The 20,647-nt window shown below is 40.2% G+C and overlaps 1 protein-coding gene across 1 annotated transcript; it reads right to left on the bottom strand.

Moving 5' to 3' along the window:
- Nucleotides 1-90: 90 nt before the first annotated feature.
- On the bottom strand, nucleotides 91-19,217 carry COPB2 (COPI coat complex subunit beta 2). The gene is made up of 22 exons (XM_083613748.1): nucleotides 19,071-19,217; nucleotides 16,755-16,892; nucleotides 16,258-16,344; nucleotides 15,368-15,494; nucleotides 13,985-14,133; nucleotides 13,382-13,528; nucleotides 12,943-13,042; nucleotides 11,398-11,540; nucleotides 10,968-11,167; nucleotides 10,673-10,783; nucleotides 10,155-10,243; nucleotides 9,955-10,061; nucleotides 9,618-9,761; nucleotides 8,572-8,702; nucleotides 7,167-7,374; nucleotides 6,787-6,897; nucleotides 5,637-5,851; nucleotides 3,951-4,043; nucleotides 3,684-3,864; nucleotides 3,503-3,571; nucleotides 2,270-2,359; nucleotides 91-417 (listed from the first exon to the last, which is right to left on the bottom strand). Exons 1-22 carry the CDS (start codon nucleotides 19,071-19,073, stop codon nucleotides 325-327), a joined length of 2,736 nt encoding a protein of 911 aa, XP_083469874.1. The 5' UTR covers nucleotides 19,074-19,217; the 3' UTR covers nucleotides 91-324.
- Nucleotides 19,218-20,647: the final 1,430 nt, after the last annotated feature.

The following is a 20,647-nucleotide window of genomic DNA, read 5'->3' as shown; positions in this document are numbered from 1 at the left end:
CTGTTTTGATTAACAGAAATACAGAGAACTTGTCATATCGAATAGTTTTGTGGGTACAATGCTTAGTAATCAAAACATTAAAAGGGAATCTACATTTTAAAAGACATTTATTACAAGGCATGAGCTTCATGTGACAAGAGCTTGGAATAGTATCTAAGGAGTTCTACACAACAGAAATAGATACTGCAATGTGTTTCACAGGTCTAACCCTACTTACTTGATCCAGCTCGCATATAAAAACCAAGCTTCTTTCCACCATGAAGACTGCAGTAAATGAAGTTTAGGGAAAGAAATATGTAAGAAATTTGGTCATTTTAAAAAAATTCAGTCAGACATCTCTTCATCCAAATTAATATCGGTAGTATCAATATCCTCCAGGTCTAAGTTATCCAAGTCTTCATCCAGCTCCAATAATGCCTGTGGCAGGAAGTACATAGAAGAAAATGGCTTACTAAATACCATGCATCTATCATTGCTAAAGAACTACTTACTGGGAACTACTTATTTTATTTCTGCAAGTTGAAATGCTCCAACTACTGCTTTTTAGTGATATTGGACTATCCTGCTACCACATTTGCTTATTATAAAACACAGTCCCAAAATTTGGGTATAATAATCAACTCTGATTTAAACCAATGTACAATCTGTATGTTGAATGAAGAGGAAGAGGACTTGTTTCTGACTTCTTAAAGAATTGTGAAACCTATAACACTTATCCAAACAGGGCCACTAACACTCTGAGCAATGGTGATTAAGGCAGTTTTAGAGGCTGTATAATGGGACAGTATTTACATTAATATCTAAAATACTACACATTCCACAAGCAGAAGTAAGTTTACCTAGGCAGTAGAGATGAGGATGGGGCAGGGTTTGGTACAGTACAGCAAGTCAGCAGCAAGATTAAAATGAGGTTATTGGCAAAATTGGTTTTATCAAAGATATCCTGTGTTCTGTTGGGATAGTCACTATCTCTGACACAAATATCTGACTGGCTTTGATACAAAGCATTGACAATGAGCTGCATCTGAATAAGGACTTCCTGGAGAAGTAGGTTTGCATGCTGATAGAACTACTTTAAGGTTGTATCCACTGCTGTCACACATACAAGAATGGACTTCTGCTCGCACAATGGGACTTCACTGTCTCCTACACACTTTCAATCTGCTTTGGGACTCTGGAGCAGAATTGGGGGAGGAGGAGAGGAATGCAAGTCCTGTGGCACAACTGGAAACCTACTTGTGCAACACAGGATTCTGTCCTAAAGAACCAAAACCTAACAAGCTGAATGGAAGAATTCAAGTTTTTATGCAGCTAGGTTCAAGCCTGAAACCTATGGCTTTAGCTGACAAGATAAGGGGCAATATCCAACACTAGTCATACTCTGGGCATGACTTAAGTCCACTGACTTCAATGGATCCACTGGGAATATGACTAATCTTGGATATCACAAATACCTATCTTGCTAGAAAGAGTTAGGGAACGTTCAGTTTTGCAGTCCAACTTGATCATGGTGTATAAACACATTAGGGATATGTGGGAGAAAGTTGAAGGAAGCATTCTTTTTAGTACACGCTCTGCAAAAAAGCTTCATGTGCCCAAGTTAAGAACACCCATCCTAAACAAAATCTGATTGCAGCCAAGAGCATGCAGTAAGAATGTACTGTGATGTACTGATCAGAAATGTAAAAAACTACTAAGCACAAGTTTCTATATTAAATTAAGAGGAAATCAATCCAATGGCAAACCTTCCTAAAGAGGTCAGATTAACATTTAGCCACACTCTGGAGAAAGTGTTTTTCTCTCAAGAGCTCTCAAGTACAAATCTGATCTCAAAGGCTGATCTTCACAAGAAAAATGTAACATAGGAAAGTGAGCAAAGTGGGGGAAATTGCAGAATGGAGTTAGCTTGTCACTGAATTGTTTTATGCAGAATGGAAATGTAATGGTAGAATTCTAGATTGTCTCACTCCCCAAATGATCTGCCTTTAATGTTCGTACATTGCAAAAGTAACTAAACCAAGCTTAACCTCATGTGCCAGTTTATTACATGGAGGGAGATTTGCTATCACCAATCTTGAATCTAAAGCTCTGCTGACTTACTCTTATTCTTGTAGAAAAACTCTAATTTTTCTACTCTAGCTTGTAGAAACCTCTAATTTTGAAACTTCCAATGACAGTTTGGAACAAGAGAACAAGAGAAATAAGGATTGCTACTGGGATAAGAACCTTCCCAGCTTTAGGGTTTTTCATGGTGCACTTGACGTTTTACCTTTTCATCTTTTATTGTTTCAATTGGGTCCTTCCCTGCAACCGGAGGCACTATCACAGGCTTAGGAACTAGTTCTTCCTCTTCTGAATCCTTATGACGAAAAAGGAAATATTTAAATATTTGATAAGGCTCATATAAGGAAAAACTGGATCCCATTCTTAGGTTGCGTAACCCAAAGAAACAGATTCAGCAAGAAAGCGTGTAATACTAGCCCTACACAAAAGCAAATTCGAGAGAAGGCAGCATATGGAAAGACTATGTACCATTTTATTCCATTAAGACATTGTTCCTACAATCTTAACTATTGCCCTTAGAACCTCTGATCTAATTGACACTCGCCCTGTTCAGATGACATAACAAATAATGACCTGGTCGTGACAAAAATAAACTCTAGTGAGCTACCCATTTTTCTAACACACACTCAATAGGGAAGGAAACTTAAAATGTCTGGTTATATTTAAACAGGTACAGCTTTGCCCTAACCACAGTTAACATACCAGGATCTCAAAGCTAGTTTCAGATCCTGGTTTATTTGAATTAACTTTGGTTGGAACTAACCACAGCTGCACATAGTTAGATGTAATGGAAAACTGCAAAATGTTCAAAACTGATCAAAAGCTTTAAACTTCTATCAGGTTGTTGGAGCAGAGCATTCAAACCTGAGCATTCTCATTACAAGAAACTATAGTTTATTGTGACGTGAACCAGGTCTCTCATTCCTGGAATGTGCAACATTTGCTCGCCATTCCTTTCTTACTACCCTTCCTTCTCCCTTGCTCCCAAAATTTAGTCTAGAAGGACAATCTTCTTAGATGTTGTGAAGTATATGTGGATGGCCTCATAAAGCGATAAATAATAAAAAGAAAACTAAGAATTTTGGAGCTGTTGCTCAGGGCTATTTCAAAGTGCTGAAAGCAACTGTGATGGGAAGAAATGCAGCAATGTTCAGGAAGACAACCGATTTATTCAGACACAGAAATCAGGAAAACTGACAGCAACAGAATTAACAGAAGTGCCAATGCTATCCATAACGGTTTCTATATTAAGGTAACATAGTATGAAAAGAACACAATTACACAGCAATTGCTTATCACCAAAGTAAATGTAAAATTTAAAGAGGACGGGCAATCTAAATGGCTCAGTTTTGTTTTTTTTAAACAGTCCATAAAAAGCCACAGGATTTTGAACATTTAGTGGAGATAACTCTTACTCCAGAATTTCAATACCACTGACCTGCAATGCTTCCCCTATTTTTGGTGTGAAACCTTTAGCTTCTTCCAGTATGTTTCGCTCTTCATTTGGCTACCAAAGAAAGAGAATATATCATGTGAGTAGAGACTTTTGCTGACACTAAATAATTCTCAAGGTTGTACCAGATTCTATATGACATTGCTCATAACTTGTATCTACTTACAGTGACTAGGGGATATTTATTGGCTGGCCGCAAATCAGTTTGTGTTGCCTTGATGTATTCTTCAGCAACAAAAGCTTCCTTTAATCCAGGGAACAAGTTTTCATATTCTGTGGGATCGGCCAGCGATTCTGCAGCTTTCTGGTTGACTTTAGAGAGATTTTCTCTCCATAGTTTTACAACCCTATCGATGGAACAGATGGTCATTGCAAGCACCTCCATTATAAGCAAAATATTTTTACAAAACACACACTAACACTTCAAAGTTACCTTGAAACTTGGCTCGGCAAATATGTCCGTGCTAGGAAAGCAGCTTCTGGTAAGCGTCCGGTTTTAATCAACAGCTCAAGACAACTGTCAAGCCTACAATGGTACATTTAAAGAAAGTCACATTTTCATTTGTTTGGGTTTGGTTAAATAAAACAAAGCAAAAATAAAAGTAAAATCTAGTTTTTAAAATGTACCCATTACTGGAGTATAACACAAATGTGACAATAGTAATAATCAGAGGATTATACTAATATCAAACCATTGTGTTCAACGTTACTGGCAATGTGGTTTTAAAGGCTAATGAATGTCTAATGCCCTGATCCTATGAAGCAACTACATAGGATCAGGCATAAAGCTGCTAAGGTTTCTTAGAGGAAACAGGTTATTCTCTTATACCATCTTGGCTGTGAGTCCTGGAAGACCTGCTCCCTGCCTTGCAGGCCTTTTTCCACCTGGACTGGGAGGGCAAGACCCTGACTGACTCCAAGTACAAAAGCTGAGGCTTTTGAATAGATTCTTGGACTGGGGTACTGTTTAGGGGCTTGGGGTGTTGCTGTTATTTATATTAATTTTATCTTTGTTTTAGATTACAATTTATGTTGGGAAACAGTTTGATTTGCTTGTGTACCTTTTGATGTTTTATTTATTTTTTATGATTACTTTTGTTACATTTGTAATTATGTATTTTTTCATGTTGTAAGCTGCCTTGAGCATGGTTTTAACTATGGAAAAGTGGCATACAAATAAAATGATGTATGTAGGTCTTATACTGGCACTGGCAAGCAGCTTTTGATGCTATTGTGCCAGACATACTCCCCGGGCCTCTTCGTGGTATATAGTTGTGTTATAAACAACACAGGAAACATAATTAACAGCACTGTTACATCCTGTAGACCATTCTTAGATTTCCCTCAAATCTAAGACAACCAAAACTAATAGATTGAGAGTATACAGGACTTTTGCATAGAGAGGGTCTGTTGCATAGACAATGGATAAACTCCTGATTTTCTTTTTAAACAGCCTTCAATGTTGGATCCTGCACACATGCACTTTTTTACTTTCCACCTCCGTCTTCCCTCATAAGTGAATCCATTCCCTTGCACCCATAGCCTTTCCCATGTCCATTTAAGTCATAATCCATTTTATTGTCTTTCCAATGCTGGCTCTCTCAAAATTAAAGGATCTCATTGACCACCTTTCCTTGTTGGTTTCCATCCTCCTCCCCCCTCTGTTTCAGGTACTTATTAATAACTTTATAAGTAATAATAATAATTTTTAAACTGGCCACTACTACTGCCATTTGTTCCTGGTTTCTTCTAATCAGCTGCTAACTCAGACAGTTGCAAAGCCTTTGGCTGCTCTGCAGAATGACCAGAGGTCAGATCTTCTGTCAGTCAACACAACTCAGCTGTCTGAGCCAGCAGCAGCAGAAAAAGATTACTACTGCTGAGTGATTCAGAAAGCACTGTAAATCTGGGAAAGAAGAACTAATGCCAAAGCAATTTGGGGGCAGTTCTCTGCAGAAACAAGTCAAGTGCAACAGTAGGAAACCACATCAGCAAAATAAAATGATGATGATGATATCACCACCAAAAATTTCCCAAGGGTGTGTGTGCATTCAGGGCCCACATAAAAGTTTGGGGATTAGCCACCCCTAGTATAGATGAGAGATTATTTGTTACTTACTTTCCTTGCAGGAAGTAGCTCATAAATGCAACATTGTTCTTCCCATCTTTTTCTGCCCCTTCGGCCAGCTTGTTCACCATGCTAGTATTTCCTGAAGCTGTGGCCAACAGCAGTAAGCCACCGTAGTCTTGCGCATGGTGCAGGCACTCTTGGGCAAGGCCAAACTGGCATTTACTGATAGCAAGCTCAGCCAGCTGCTTCCACTTCTGCTCAGACTGCGTAAACAGAGAACAATTCCACATCAGCCATGTTTGACATTGTTCTGAAGCCTATTCAGACTAAATTTAGCCCAGTTAGGTTTTTTATCTCAGCTTTCTCATCTATTCTACTTGCACTGAATGTTTCATTCAAGGCACACGGTCATGCCTTAAGAGAAGATACTTATTGCACTTATTGCACTATTTGGACACCCAAGAACTATGGGTATGCCTCTTCTAAAAATTAACTCTTGGTTAGCCCACAGTAAACTTCTCACTGCCCAGATCACCCTCAGTATTTTCAAACTATGCTCTGTAAACCAAAAACTATGAACCTGGATAGATCTTGAGACTATCCTAGACATGTGGACTATCTTATACCACTGAAACATCATTAGAGCAATCTAGTCAGACACTCCAGATAAGCAGCAAGACAGAAAATATATTTTAAAAAACACTTGAATTAAGCTGCTTGCTGCTGTCAAAATCTGGGGAAAGCTATCTTGCTCTCACTTCAGCATTACAGACAGAGATCATGTCAAATAATCTTGTTTAATGCTTTACAATAATATAAAAATCAGGAATTCTAGAACTTCAGTGGGCAATCAGTATTTTGCACAGATTCCATTAAATTCAGTTCAGCCTTGACACTAAACAACCAGGTGGACTTTGCACCTTTATTGTTGGCATCCATTTGTCTCAAGAGACAACGGAAGAATGCACCTTCGAGGGTAAAGTCAAACCACTGGAGAGTTACAGCACCTGCTGTAGCTGCAGAGACTAATACAGGAGAGACATGTTTTACTGCAGGTGGGGCAGGTATAGGTATTCCGTTTTGCTGCTACAGGTGGACCTTTATAGCCAAAACATTTCTTTCATAAGAGACTATTCTTCTGCATCTTAACATGGACATTGGTAATTCCTCCTTTGTTTCTAAAATGGTGTCGGCATACCTCTGCTTCCACTGCAAGCTGATATGCAATTTTAAGTTCACCAAGCTGAAGAGCAAGCTCAAAGCGGTGTTCTGGGTCTGTGGATACTGCGAGTGCTTGCTGTTTGAAGCCCTGAATATTACAATAATAAAAAAAGACATTAGTGAAGGAATCTTCTTAGCAAACCACAGCAAAAATTGATACACAAATACATCTCCCTTTTTATACAAGCCAAAAAAACACACACCATGATTATTTACCTTGTATTTAAGAGCATTTAAGGGCCTAATAGATATGTCCACCCCTGCCAAATTAGATTTGCAGCCATTTCCAATTCCAGTATTTTAATCTATATTTGTTTACCAAAGATTAATTTGACAGAATGTGTCAAATGTTTTCACCTGCTTCTCAAGGAAGTGTGCAACTCTGGTCCTCTGTTCCTTTGGAATTGTGGGAAGAACTTTGTCAGCCATACTGAAGTCTCTCCTCATCACGGCAGTTTGATACTCTAGCACAGAGACTAGCAAGGAGTAACTCACTATGTTCAGTTCTTTGTCACCAAGGTAAAGCCTGTTGTCTTTGGGGATATATCCAAGTAAATACATTGTCCTTTAAGGAAAGGGGGTGGGAGAGAGAGGTTGCATTCATTAGAATAACTTCAGTCTGAGAAATCATCTGGCAGAGCGATCCTAATGAGGAGCAAGAAACAGCATAGTGGCAGTTGAACCACCGCATCCCAAGCTCCACTGGCTGGGGAAGATGGTGGTGGGCTGGTTCTTCAGTATATTTAGTGCATCAGATCCTGGCTGGTGTAGCAGAGAGGCACAAGGACCCAACTGGGATGCTTTGCTTTCCACTGCTGATGGAACAACAGCTGGCAGCGGCTTTCTACTAGCATGGGCAATAGCAATGGTCTTACAACTACCAGCACTCCTGTTGGCCAGAAGAGAGCCATTAACACACCATCCTGACCTGCATTCCCCTAGCCATCAACACCACAGTCCTTAAGATTGCACGTTGAATTATCAGGAAATTATGTAATTCACTTGAATTAAACTGATATGCTAAGGATAGTGAGTCTCTATCAAACTGTGAGTATGCTGAGGTACAGAAACTCCAGATCAGTGAGGAGACGCACCCCACCTCAAAGGCATTTTATTTCTGAAACTCTTCCATTTCCTTAAGTAGTAACATACTGGAGATAACAGCAGTGACGGATAGGAAGAATTTATGGCTTAGCACAAGTATAGAGAAACTTTGGCCCTCCAGATGTCGCTGAACTACAACTCCTATCATCCCGGGCCATTGACCGTGCTTGCCAGGGCTGCTAGGAGTTGTAGTTCAGCAATGCCTAGAGGGCCACACCTAGCTTAGTATGTGATCTTAAAGTTTAGCCCACACCTGGATTAGTGCTGTATCTGAAAGACAAAAGAATCTTCAAGAAGCAGGTTGCGTGGGCAACACAAAAGCTACGCTGCTGGAACATCCCACAGTCAGATTTACACTCTAAATAGCTTCTTGCTTAAGGACCACATTTCTGCCCATCACTGGCACAGTAATTACTTCTTGCCACAGAACTCTGCTCAATGTGCACTGAACTATTAAAGAAGTAGAACATGCTACACTTAATAGCAATAATTTCATATCTTACGTTGCCAAACCTTTATTAGGCATTACAAATATAGGCGATCATAAAACCTACATATAGAAAATTTTAAAATATATGCAAATAAACTTATCAACTATATATATGCAAATATCAACATATCAATTAGAACTATATCTGATGAATAGCTGGACACTCACCGGTCCAAATGTGCAATGGTGACGATTTCTCCTCCAACATAGTAGTTCAGTCTGTTCACAGAACTGGTATAAATAAAACAGTCGCCTACCCACAACCCCGTTTTCACAATCTCTTGGATTTCACCAAGGACCTGGAGGAACAAAGGTGTTTAGGCTTAGGACAATCTTGTTTACTAAACTCTCCACAGGCACAGGGTCCATTAAAAAAGTTTAGTTATATAAATGGGTCAACTCCACAGGCTTAGTGATGAAGAGTCCCATATTAATGGAAGCTCAGCTTAAGTATTTGATCCACCAAAAAAACCTCTTCTACTACAACACAGATAAGATTAACAAAAGTTCATATTCCCTATTCACCACAGTTCTCTTAGTAGTGGGATATGGTACAAGAAGTTCCATGTGACATATATGTACATAGTAGCCTAATGATCTTTTAAAATCCAACAGAACAAAGTTCATTCAGTAACTTTGTTGTCAACAAAATATTCTGAACCGGGAATGTGACCTTCCAGCTATTTTTGGATTCCAAACTCCCATTAAGTTTAGCCAGCATGGCCAATGGTCAGAATGACGGGAGCTGGAGTCCAACAACATCTGGAGGGCCACAGGATCCCCAGCCCTGCTCTATACAGATGAAGACAGCTGTAAGATTCATATTTACATGAAGCCTTATTAACATCTTAATATGGTTCCCTTGCTGCTAATGTTTAGGAGAACAACTAAAAAATTTTTTTCAATTAGGCTTTAGAGCCCTCGTAAGTATTTAGGCTGCTATCATGTTATATTGTATTATATTGCCTATTGTACATAATTTTACACTGTTTTTATTTTTATTGTATAGCACTTTGATTTCCTTAGAGAAAACAGGATCTAAATGATTTAAAATGACCATGTGTCCCCCAAAGCTAATCTTCCAAGTCAATCCATCTTGTCAATTTCCACATTCTCCTTATATCACATGACTAGTCTGTTAGTTGACAGCAGTATAAATGGTTTAAAAGACAGAATCAGATCCAAAACGCCTATTAATCATTAAGTGTAGTTACCTCAAAGGCATCTTCAATGCCATCTTCAGTGACTCCCTCGTGTGTCTCTTGGGCTGTTGCAACTTTTTCAGAAAGGTACTTCAGAATGAAGAAAGATTCTTCAGTGGCTATGCAGACGAGCTCACCAGAGTCAGACCAGAAAATCTACATCAAAACAATGCAATAACCTTTAAGGTTTGGGCTCTGATTAGAAGACAAATTAAGCCTATTGTGGCACCAAAAGAGATAGAGCACACTAGTTTTGTTTTAAGACTCCGAAAGTTTCAGAATTAACAGCAGCTGACCTAGAAAGGTGAGCTTTAATTAATCAGCAAGTTGCAACTGGAACAAAACTCACATGTTTGGGCTGGATTTCAATTCTGCGTATCAATTCTGTATTTTCCCAGTCGTAAAATGCCAGGCCATTGACAGATCGGACACCCAGCAAGAAACCGCCGTAGATACCTTCAGGGGACGAAAGCAGAAGAAATTAGAAGCTTTCTGGACAGTGTTTAAAACTAGTTAAGATGGGGACAGAAGATAAAATGTATAACGTGCCTTCTGCTCCAAAGTCAGGTTTAAAAGACTTCTTCTCTTTGAAGTTTTTAAATATCTTGACACTGCTGTTGCTTTCCCTGATTGCATACCTGCACACAAACAAAAGATTTCAGTAGAACCAAGCTCTTATTCAGTAAGATTAACAAACAAGGCCAGGAGCAGTCAATACTAGGCACACTGGCCATATAGATCCTGCCAATGTTCTCTTGCAGACTTGTATAGACAGGTTATTCCCCTTTTGCCAAAACAGCTGTGAAAGGACGGCTGGAATAAGGCTTGAATTAATTGGATGCAGTCCACAGGCCATGTGTCCTTGCCTCCAACTCGGCTATAAACTGAATTGGGATGCAGCCACTACAAAAACTGTTGGTTGCACATTTTATATTTCATACTGAATTTTTTAAAAAAACAACAGCAGACCAAAGAGCTATGCAAAGATGATTGCTGTTCATAGTCCAAAACAAAGCGTCATAATATTAAACGAAATGTTAAGATTAAACAAAGTACAAAGGACTTACTCTGAAGAATCATGTGCCCATGCAAACTCCTGAGCAGAACCAAAACTTTTGTTTCTCAGTGCCATAGCTGTGTAAATGATGTATTCACCATCCCCACACACTACTACAAACCTGTAATGTAGTAAAAACAAAAGAAATGTAAATTATAGTATGCAAGGAAGGTTTGTGTAAGACTTTTAAAACTCAGAAAAGCATGATCAGAAACATACACACATACAATGTCTCTGGTCCTAAACATAATTTAAAATTAATGAACGGGTTTAAGTTTTTATCTTCGGAAACAGAAATCTCTTACCGCCCATTGGGATTGTGCTGAATAGTCTGAGGATATATTTCACAGCTGCCCATATCTTTCACAGCAAGTGGCAGTCTCTCTCCGTCTTTGATTTCAGCATCCCCCATTGCTTTCAGATTAGCTTGCTGAATTTCTGAATGCTTAGCCCAAATGATCTTGCCATTAGCATCCATTGACATGGCTGGCTCTTCACGGCCAAGCTAGCAAGGAAGGAAGCATGAGGAGAGTAGATGTATATAATACTGAATATAACTAATAAACCAATTTGCTTAAAAACCTTTTGACGTTGACAACCAACAGTTAAGTCTCCAATGTGGTATTACAAATAAGACTGGTGTCCTCTGCACTGACCCCATTTAATAAAAATATGCCAAGTAATTATTCCACTAGTGGACATCTAGCACAGTTAAATATTTTCTAAGGCACGTACCTTAACAATGATGCTACCTTCATCATATCCCAGAGCCACATTATTTGATCCTCTCAGGCTCGCCACACACCACACCCTTTCCATGCCATAGTTCAGAGTACTTTCCAAACGGTAAGTGCTTGAATGCCAAATCCGAACAGTTCCTATGCAGTGGCAGAGTTATTGCATTCAGCATTACTTAGATACTTCAAAGGGGGGGGGAAGGAACCCAACCCCCATTCATGATTATTAATACACTGTTTCATACCCTGCGCAAAACTGGGTTACATAAAGGACAAAGAATAAAACTACAAAATAAAATGCAACAAATATGTAAACTGCACAAATCACCTAAATACATAAAGGAGCAGAATCATAATGAAATAAAAGAACAAAAGCATCATCAAAAACTTTTCTGAACATTTATGTTTCCATTGTCCACAGAAAGGCAAGTAGCTATTGGACCAGGTGATTCCACATGCGCGGTGCTGTACCTGAAAAAGCTCTCTATCCTGTTCTTCCCTGCAGGAGAACACAGCAGGATAGAACCAGCACTTTGAACTGGACCCAGAAACAAAGAGATACTCAATAAAACTTGCACAACTGCCCTCTCCATGTGTTTGTAACCTGTGTACAATACATTGGGGGGGGGCACAGGAGCTGTGAGGATGAGAACAATAGATCCACCGCCCCTCAGTTTTCTGTTGCCTTCTGTGAGTTGGGAGGGGGCATATTCCGGAGTGGGAAGGCTCCCTTGTACCTGTGGAGGCTCCCTGCACGTTTTACAACTGTGTGGATAACCATCACGTGTGCAGGAGGTTCCCTGCTTCAGACAACTGTCCTCCAATTTGCGGAAGGCATCAAAAATGATGAGGGGGTGTGTGGTTCTAGCAGCACCCCCTTTTTGTTTAAATGACTTACAAATGCCTGAACCTAATTATCATCATAGTTACTGCAGTCCCAATTAGAAGTAACTGCTGCATTTTGAGCCATCTGTAGCTTCTGTACATTTTTCAAGAAATACATTAGAGAAGTCCCACAGGGATGTTGCCATAGCATGAATGACTGTGGCCAGGTCTGCCTTCTCCAGTCTTTTTATAAAAGGTAAGTATTTTCCAATCAGAGTATTAAGCATTTGTTTATCACTTCTCAGACATTTCTAACTGAGAAGAATTTAAATCTGTGCAATGGAACAATTCTACCCTTCTTGCATTTTGTATTTATTTGTAATCATACCCCTTTTAAGCCTTCGTGCTTATTAAAACTCACAGCCTCTAGGCATATTTCACTTTTGTTTACAATGCTCCTCCAATAAAGGAGCTGTAAATGAAAACAGTTCACAAAGAAACCCATTAACAAGCCTACACTTCGGCTCTGCAACCCATCTATACAAATATAACAGGACTATTTCTAATTGTCTCGAGTTAATTTGTAAGCATCTGAAAGAAGAAAATGCTTATGGCTCATGTCAAGCTTTGGTGAGATGTTAAGTTCTCACTGCTACAGAAACCCCTATAGGAAAATAAACTGGCACGCTAAAGAGAATTGAGAAATGGTTGAATTTACCATCTTCAGAGCCAGTGATGATGATGGGAAGCTCAGGGTGGAAACTGACACAGGACACATTTTGTGCGTGACCCTCAAGAGTTTGCACACATGTTTTATTCTGCAAAGAGAAAAAAGAAATGAAGCTGTGGATGCAAAGACTTGATAGCACTCTTTAACATATGATAAATGTTGTAAACTATAAAACTGAATGACAGTTATAAAGTACCTAACTAGACCTTTCTGATGATGACAACAACTTTATTATTTATATGCTACCCATCTAACTGGGTTGCCCCAGCCACTCTGGGCGGCTTCCAGCAAAATATAATAATCTTCAACTGAATGAAAAAAATATTCATATATCTGATTTAAAAAACAAAAAACACAAAACCATAACTTTTTTGCTTTTCCAATATTATGCAAATAAATGGTATAGGAACAGTAGGACACAACATACCTGATAGTCCCAGATCTTTACTAGGCGGTCATCTGCTCCAGAAATTAGGTACGGCTTATCACCTCCACTGTAGTAATCAATGCAATTTACGCCTTTCTCATGGCCTTCCAAAGTGAAGTTGGGTGATGAAGAACCAAGCTGCCACACCTTACAAGAATATGAAAATTATTGGTGACTGGGTCTAATGAAACCCTGGAAGCCCTTTTCAAACTATCACATATCACTATTGGCTAATTTCATGTGTTTAGAACAGAAGACAAAGGGAGCAGTATAATTAGAAGCCTGTGTTAAATCCTGGGGCAGATTTTGTCCCATCCGAATTCTATGTGATGACAATAACCCCTATGATAAGCAGATCAAAAGTTAAACCCAGGGATCACGCTATTTTGAGCACAATCTACACTACAAGTATATCGTGTGCACCAACCTTTGTATTGGATGCATACTGGTGCAGATAAATAAAAAAATCTTCCCAGAGTATTAAAATGACTCAAAATACAGTTTATGCTATATCCTCCAAGCAGCTGTTAAGCACCTACAATATAAGAAGAGTATTTCACTTTAAATTTAAAATTCTGATTTTCAAGTAAGAAATCACTCTACCTTGATTGTTCTGTCCAAGGAGGCACTAGCAAACTGATTATTATCCTTAGGATTTATGACAATCTGCATCACATAATGAGTGTGCCCTTCAAACACTTGAGAACAGGACCATTTTTTATCCCAGTCCCACAGCTTAATAAGCATGTCATCTAGGAGGGAGAGAAAAAATACCTTCCATTATGCACTTCATAAGCACCAAAGGGGAAGAAAAATAGTGAGAACGTAATACTATTTTTCTTTTGTTTCCCTGAACATTTACCTGAAAAGTTCAGTATGGCTGAAAAGCTTATCTTTACAAAATAAAACTTTTCAAGAGTCTACCCATTCTAGTGATATCAAATTTGCAGTGACCTGTTTAGCAGTCCCACTCTCCTCTTTAATATGAAATATGCCAGCGGGACTGCATCATGCCTAAGTGCCATTGCTCTGACAGCGCTCCCTTCCTCTTTTCCCTAGACATAACCTGGCAGAGGGTGTTTCTCTCTGATCCTACCTGGCCCCCCGAAAAGGTTCACAGCTAAGCCCCCTCCCCCCGCCCAAACTGTTATATTCAGATGTGCCATAGGAAAGCATCCATTGTTACTCTTTCAGATACTGAATTGCTGCTGTTTGGTCAAGTTTTATTCTTAATCAAATACTTCTATGACTTATTCTTTCTAGAGCATGGATGGGAAATCTGTGGCCCACCAGATGTTGTTGAGGTGCAATTCCCATCATGATTGACCTTTGGTCATGCTAGCTGGGGTTGATGGGAGTTGAAGGCAAGCAAAATGTAGAAGGCCCCAGTTTTGCATCTCCATAATGAGAGTTTTATGTTGCATAGATATGCATCATCATCATTATTATCAGCAGCAGCATACATTTAAATTCTTTGAGGTTTAACTACATCCTACCACAGTGAACTGGATAAATGAATACAGATGCTTAAGAACCATAAATACTTATGTTTTGTAAGAAACTGGGTTTATGTTAAAATGGGACTAGCATATAATGCAAAGATCTGGGGCACTTAAGATATAGAACAACATAAATAGGAAGACTATGAGACAATAAGCCAGCTAATATGGATCTAGTTCTAATCAGGGATGACTAACCTGTGGCCATCCAGATTCTGCAGAACTACAACTCCCAACAGCCACAACCAGCATGGACAACAGTAGTACAATTATAATTTGGGAACATCTGGACGGCTAAAGTTTTGTCAACCCTGTTCTATAGCTTCCAGTAGGATTCTGCAGCAATCTTGTTACAAGTTCTGGAGTCGCTAAAATATGTTGCTACTTCAAGGAGGTACGCAGCTTACTTTGTTACAAAATTCTAAAGGTGCTGCTAATCAATAATAATTCATTAAAATAACATGTAGTAATAAAATTAAACTCTTACCACTGCTAGTTAGAATGAAAGGTTGTGTAGGATGCACAGCAATGCAGCGGATATAATCTGAGTGTGCTTCAAACATGTGAACCCTTTCCAAAGTGTTGTAGTTGAAAACCCGAATTTGCATGTCATCCTATGAGAAAAACCCAATAAAAATCAGCTTCTCTATAAATGAAAACTGAATTTCCACTTCCAAATAAAGGGTTGTATCTAATGCTGCCATTCTGCTTGTGCAACAGACTTCTATTTGTGCAATGGAGCTTTCCCTTCTCTCCTCTGTGTCCTACCTATGCACTCTCAAAACCTGCTCCAAAGAGTTGGGGGACACTCTAGAGCAGACTTAGGCGACGTGCAGGGACAGGAGAAGAAAGGGATGTCCCACTGTGTGAATGGAACACAACTTTATTGGTTTTAATTTTAGTTTCTAAGCTTCCCTCATACAGAAAGATACATTTTAAAAATAAAAAAGTAACTTTTAGCATCACTTTGCATATCTTTTAGTGCAGAAATGGGAAAACAACTGGTCCTCCAGTTGTTGCTGAACTATAGTTCTCATCATGCATGACCACTGGTCATGCTGGGTGGGCCTGATGGGAGCTGAAGCCCAACAACATCTGCAAGACCACAGGTTCCCCATCTCTGCTTTAGTGGACTGTATACCTATACTTTTGCTAATATAGCACCTTGTACCACACAGTAAATCTCTTTTAAAAATTATCAACCATCCTCAGTCCATAACCTCAGCCGATAAGGTTCCTCTGCAATTAAATTTGCAATTCAAAATTTCTTACCACTTAAATAAGCTTCTTTTCAAAGAGCAAACCTCTAATTGATTAGTAGCTTCGATGTTCCAAAATAAACAACAAAACATTCTTAGTGAAAGAAGTTTAACTTACGGCTCCTGTAACAACCCAGTTTTTTCTTGCCACAAATTTAGATGCTCTCACTGGTAGGTCACATACTTCAAAAGTCTTCACTAATGTCTGAAAACAAAGTTTACATTTTATGTTAACTTTTATTCATGAAAAAACGCTTTTTAGAAATCTCTTCAGCTATTTCAGATAGCTGTTTTTCAACTGTCGGAACACGATGGACAATATTCTAGAAACATAAATAAGTTACAAAAGTTACATAAATAAGTTACAAAATGTTTCAAACACTTCATAAATTTAATATTCTTAGGAAAATAAATACACCACACAGTTCAATGCCCTTGAGTGGGGGGAAGGGTCTTAATGTGATACCACAATCCCAATCAAATTCAGAGGACCCTGTGACTTCATAAAACACAAGCAGTCCTGATCACAAATCTCCCCAATCACATTTAATTGGGCCCTAATATCAATAATCATTTTACAACTTTTCACTGAACATATTTTATATCACATATTACCTGTGTTTCATGGTTCCAAACACAGACACTACCATTGTAAAGGCTAGCCAACATCCATGGCTCTGTGGGATGCAAGTCCACACTCTTCACTCGATCAGATCGAGCTGTTAGCTTACGCTTTATGTCAAGTCGAAGAGGCTAAATAGCAGAAGAATATAATGAGGCTGTTACAAACACATACAATAGCTGGTTAAATATATTTATACTGAAAGAAAATCGGATAGGACCTAAACAGCCAGTCATATTTACATAAGTGGTTCACACTAGCCTGACTGCAACAAACCTATTCATTCATTCATTCATTCATTCCCTTACAGACTGTTCTCTGGAATGACCCAAAGATTTAGTTTATCCAGGCCATGCTAAAAATCAGTAACAGCTGTCAGCTTATTAAAACATTATTGTGAAAAATAACACACATTCATCATGTACCTAGTCCTAGGCTAAGAATTTTGACAATGTGAGAAAATTTCAGATATGAATGAACAGTTTGGGATATTCACAAAAAGTGACACAGATAAAAGAGCATGTTCATGCCCTTTGCACACAGCCCTCTTTTGGCGGTATGATTTTAAAAAACAAAAACCTGATGCCCCATTAGTATATACAGTCATGCCTCTGGTTGAAGTTGCTTCAGGTTGAGTGCTTTTGGGTTGCGCTCCATGGCAACCCAGAAGTAACGGAGCGCATTACTTCCGGGTTTTGCCACTCGCGAATGCGCAGATGCTCAAAATAACGTCACGCGCATGCGCAGAAGTGGCGAATCAAGACCCGCGCAGACACAGGTTGTGTTTACTTCAGGATGCGAACGGGGCTCCGGAACGGATCCCATTTGTATCCAGAGGTACCACTGTATACAACCATCCAGGAAAACTCACAGGTCACTCACAAAGCACACTGCATGCATTTGACCCCAGGCTCTTCCAGTTAAAAGCATATAAATCAGGCCTAAGCGAACTCAGCCCTCCAGATGTTTTGGGACTACAACTCCCATCATCCCTAGCTATCAGGACCAGGGGTCAGGGATGGTGGGAATTGTAGTCTCAAAACATCTGGAGAGCCGAGTTTTCCTATGCCTGATATAAATCAACAGCATCCTAAGAAGCTTCTGCTAGTAAAAGTTGGCAGTACTGGGCTAAATGGACCACAGATCTGCCTCTATAACTGGCATTTTTATTATACTGCTTCGATCAAATCTCACACCCCCTTGGATACATCTAAGCTAACCTATTTATACAATTCATAAAACCCAGAAATGTGCAAGCTTACTTTCACCCTCCATTTTTTTTCCAACTCCAACTTCCATAACCCCCAGCCAGCAAGGCTAACGGGATGATGGGAGTTGCAGCAGAACATCTGGAGGGCCACAGATTGGGAAAGACTGTTGTAGACAATGCACTTCCATTTCAGCAGGCATGAAAAGGGACACATACAGGAAGCAACTGTGCCAATACCCTAACCACATGCCTGGCCATAGGGCTACTATCCATACCGCACAGAGCCCTCAGCTCATGATACGTACACAGGATCCATAAGAGTGCAAATTACAGCAATGGTTGCAGGCAGTGCTTTTTTCTGGGGGGTCACGTACCCCTAAACATTTTGTGAATCAAAGTTTGGTCTCATCTAGGGGCAGTATTTCAATATGTGTAGGAAAATGAGAGTACCCCTAAACATTTTTTTTTAGAAGAAAAAAAAGCACTGGTTGCCTCCCCTTCACACATCTTCAGATGAGAACAGGCTGACAGCTGATAAGTGGCCAGGAGAATTTGCCATTTTCAACTGAGCAAATGCTTTCATTGAACCTTCAACCATCACTCGGACCCCACCCCCAATACCTCTTCTATCACCACCAGTCCAGATGCTACTTGTGAATATAAGAAGCACTGGAACAAAGGGAGCCTACACACCACCATGGGCTCCAAAGGGGAGCTGGCTGTGAACTTTGCGCTGCACAACACGAAATATGCAGGCAGTTTGATAAGAGGTAAATTCGCTCAGAGCCTCGGGAGAGGCAGCAATAGCACAGGTACCACCTTCCCCACCCCCACCCCATAATCAAAGCAGGCCGAACCCAGCAGGTGAGCCTTCTCCTGTCAAGGCGCCTCCATGCCGGGAAACACTTCACCTGCCGGATTTCTGCCTGCTGTGCGGCTTAAAAAGACGGGGAATCCTTGGCCCCGCCTGGCAGGCCTCTCTCTCCCGGGTTCCAGCAGCGCCTGCTCCTCCCCACCCACCAAGCCCACTTCCCGGGGAGACACAGCGGGCCTCCTGCCTTCGGGCCCCGCTGCCGTCGCCCCCTCCTCGCCCGCTCACCATGGCTCTGGCTCACGCAGTCCGGGCTGCGGCCACCGACGCTCCCCGTCTCCCTCACAGCCCAATTCACCGACGTGGAGCTTCCGGCTGCGGCGGTTCCCGCGAGAAGCGGGGAAACAACGCGAGAGCACGAGCCCTTCCGCCTAGTCGCCTCTATTTCGGCCAATGGGTGGAGCGGAAGGGAATGTTCATAGAAGTAGGCAAAAAGGGTAGAGTCATCGCGTATGTCTAGACACACACAGAGAGAGGGAGACTTATCCGCTTTCTATGGGCTCTCGATTCGGCGCTGTTCGAATAGGGGGGAAACACGCGCGTTTCTACCTCCCGTGAATATTAAGTGGACAATACGACTTTCCATTAGCTATGAATAGGATTGCTCTGTTAAGGGGAGCCTCGCTGAATTTAACGAAGTGGGATAGCTCAGTTGGTAGAGCATGAGGCTCTTTATCTCAGGGTTGTGGGTTTGAGTCCAACTTTAAGTGAAAGATTCCTGCATTGCAAAGGGTTGGACTAGATGATCCTCGTGGTCCCTACTGAAATATACTCGGAGTCGAGTGTGGATTTCATGCTCTTTATTCAGCTCATAGTAGTGAGAAATGAAAGTTTCCCCAAAATATCTGCTTTATATACACTATTTACACAATGAGCCGCATGTGATTGGCTAATTCTGAGATTCTCCTGTAGGCCAAACAGGTTGCGGATTCACTTCCACCTGGAGCTGGATTGGGTGGCTCCTGCGAACCAATCATACTGCTGCATTGTTCTAGGACCAATCAGACTGCTGCATTCTGAATCCTATTGTTCCAGGGCCAATCAGACTGCTGCATTTTGGATCCTGTTCAACTCAGTACATAACACCTATCAACTCTAGAAATCTGCGATTCTATCTGCAAGTGTTCTTCCTTTCCCTCCCTCTACCTACATGCCTCAGAATAATCCAGCTGACCTCAATACCACTAAGAAACACAAAATAAGCAATACATGTTTCACTCAGGTGGAAACAATGATGTATACTCTGATAATAAAGGGATCTGGAACAGGGGCATGAAACTGTTACAGTCACACACACATAACCCACTCCCTTGTAACCATCAATTTAGCAGACATTATCAAAACCCATCTAGAAAATAGGCTTTTTGGACCCAAATGTTGGAACACAGAAGTCTTCACCCACATGGCAGGGATCCATCTGTAAATTGTACACTATTGATCCTATTTAGAAAAGACTGAGCTCTTCGTTTAGATATCACTGCTCCACAGTTGTCCATAAGGGCCGTGAACCGATAAGGAACACTCAGACCCTGCATCCTAGATAGCAGCATAAAAAAAATCATCCCTTCCTCCAAATGTCTTTTCAGAACCTACTGAAGTCCTTCCTTTTTTAACAAGTGTTTTAAGTGAGGATTTTTATTCCATGCTGAATCTGTATTGGATTTGATATAGTTTTTAAAAAATATCAAATTGTTTTGTTTTTATAAATCTAATTGTTTTATATTTGCTTCCATTGTGGATGATTTTATTGTTAATTTGCTTTGAGGTCTTCTACAGGAAGCAATTCATAAATGGAAATAAATTAA

This window comes from Podarcis filfolensis (genome assembly GCF_964270895.1).
Source record: "Podarcis filfolensis genome assembly, chromosome: 5".
Classification (NCBI taxonomy): Eukaryota; Metazoa; Chordata; class Lepidosauria; order Squamata; family Lacertidae; genus Podarcis; species Podarcis filfolensis.
This window is presented reverse-complemented; position numbering and strand designations above follow the sequence as displayed.

What these genes read in the sequence shown, in the direction of transcription:
- COPB2 (XM_083613748.1), bottom strand. An exon ending in CAGCACAATCCCAATGGGCG is followed by an intron (nt 10,784 to 10,967) that starts GTAAGAGATTTC and finishes ACTACATTACAG; the next exon opens with GTTTGTAGTAGTGTGTGGGG. An exon ending in AAATAGGGGAAGCATTGCAG is followed by an intron (nt 2,360 to 3,502) that starts GTCAGTGGTATT and finishes TTTCGTCATAAG; the next exon opens with GATTCAGAAGAGGAAGAACT.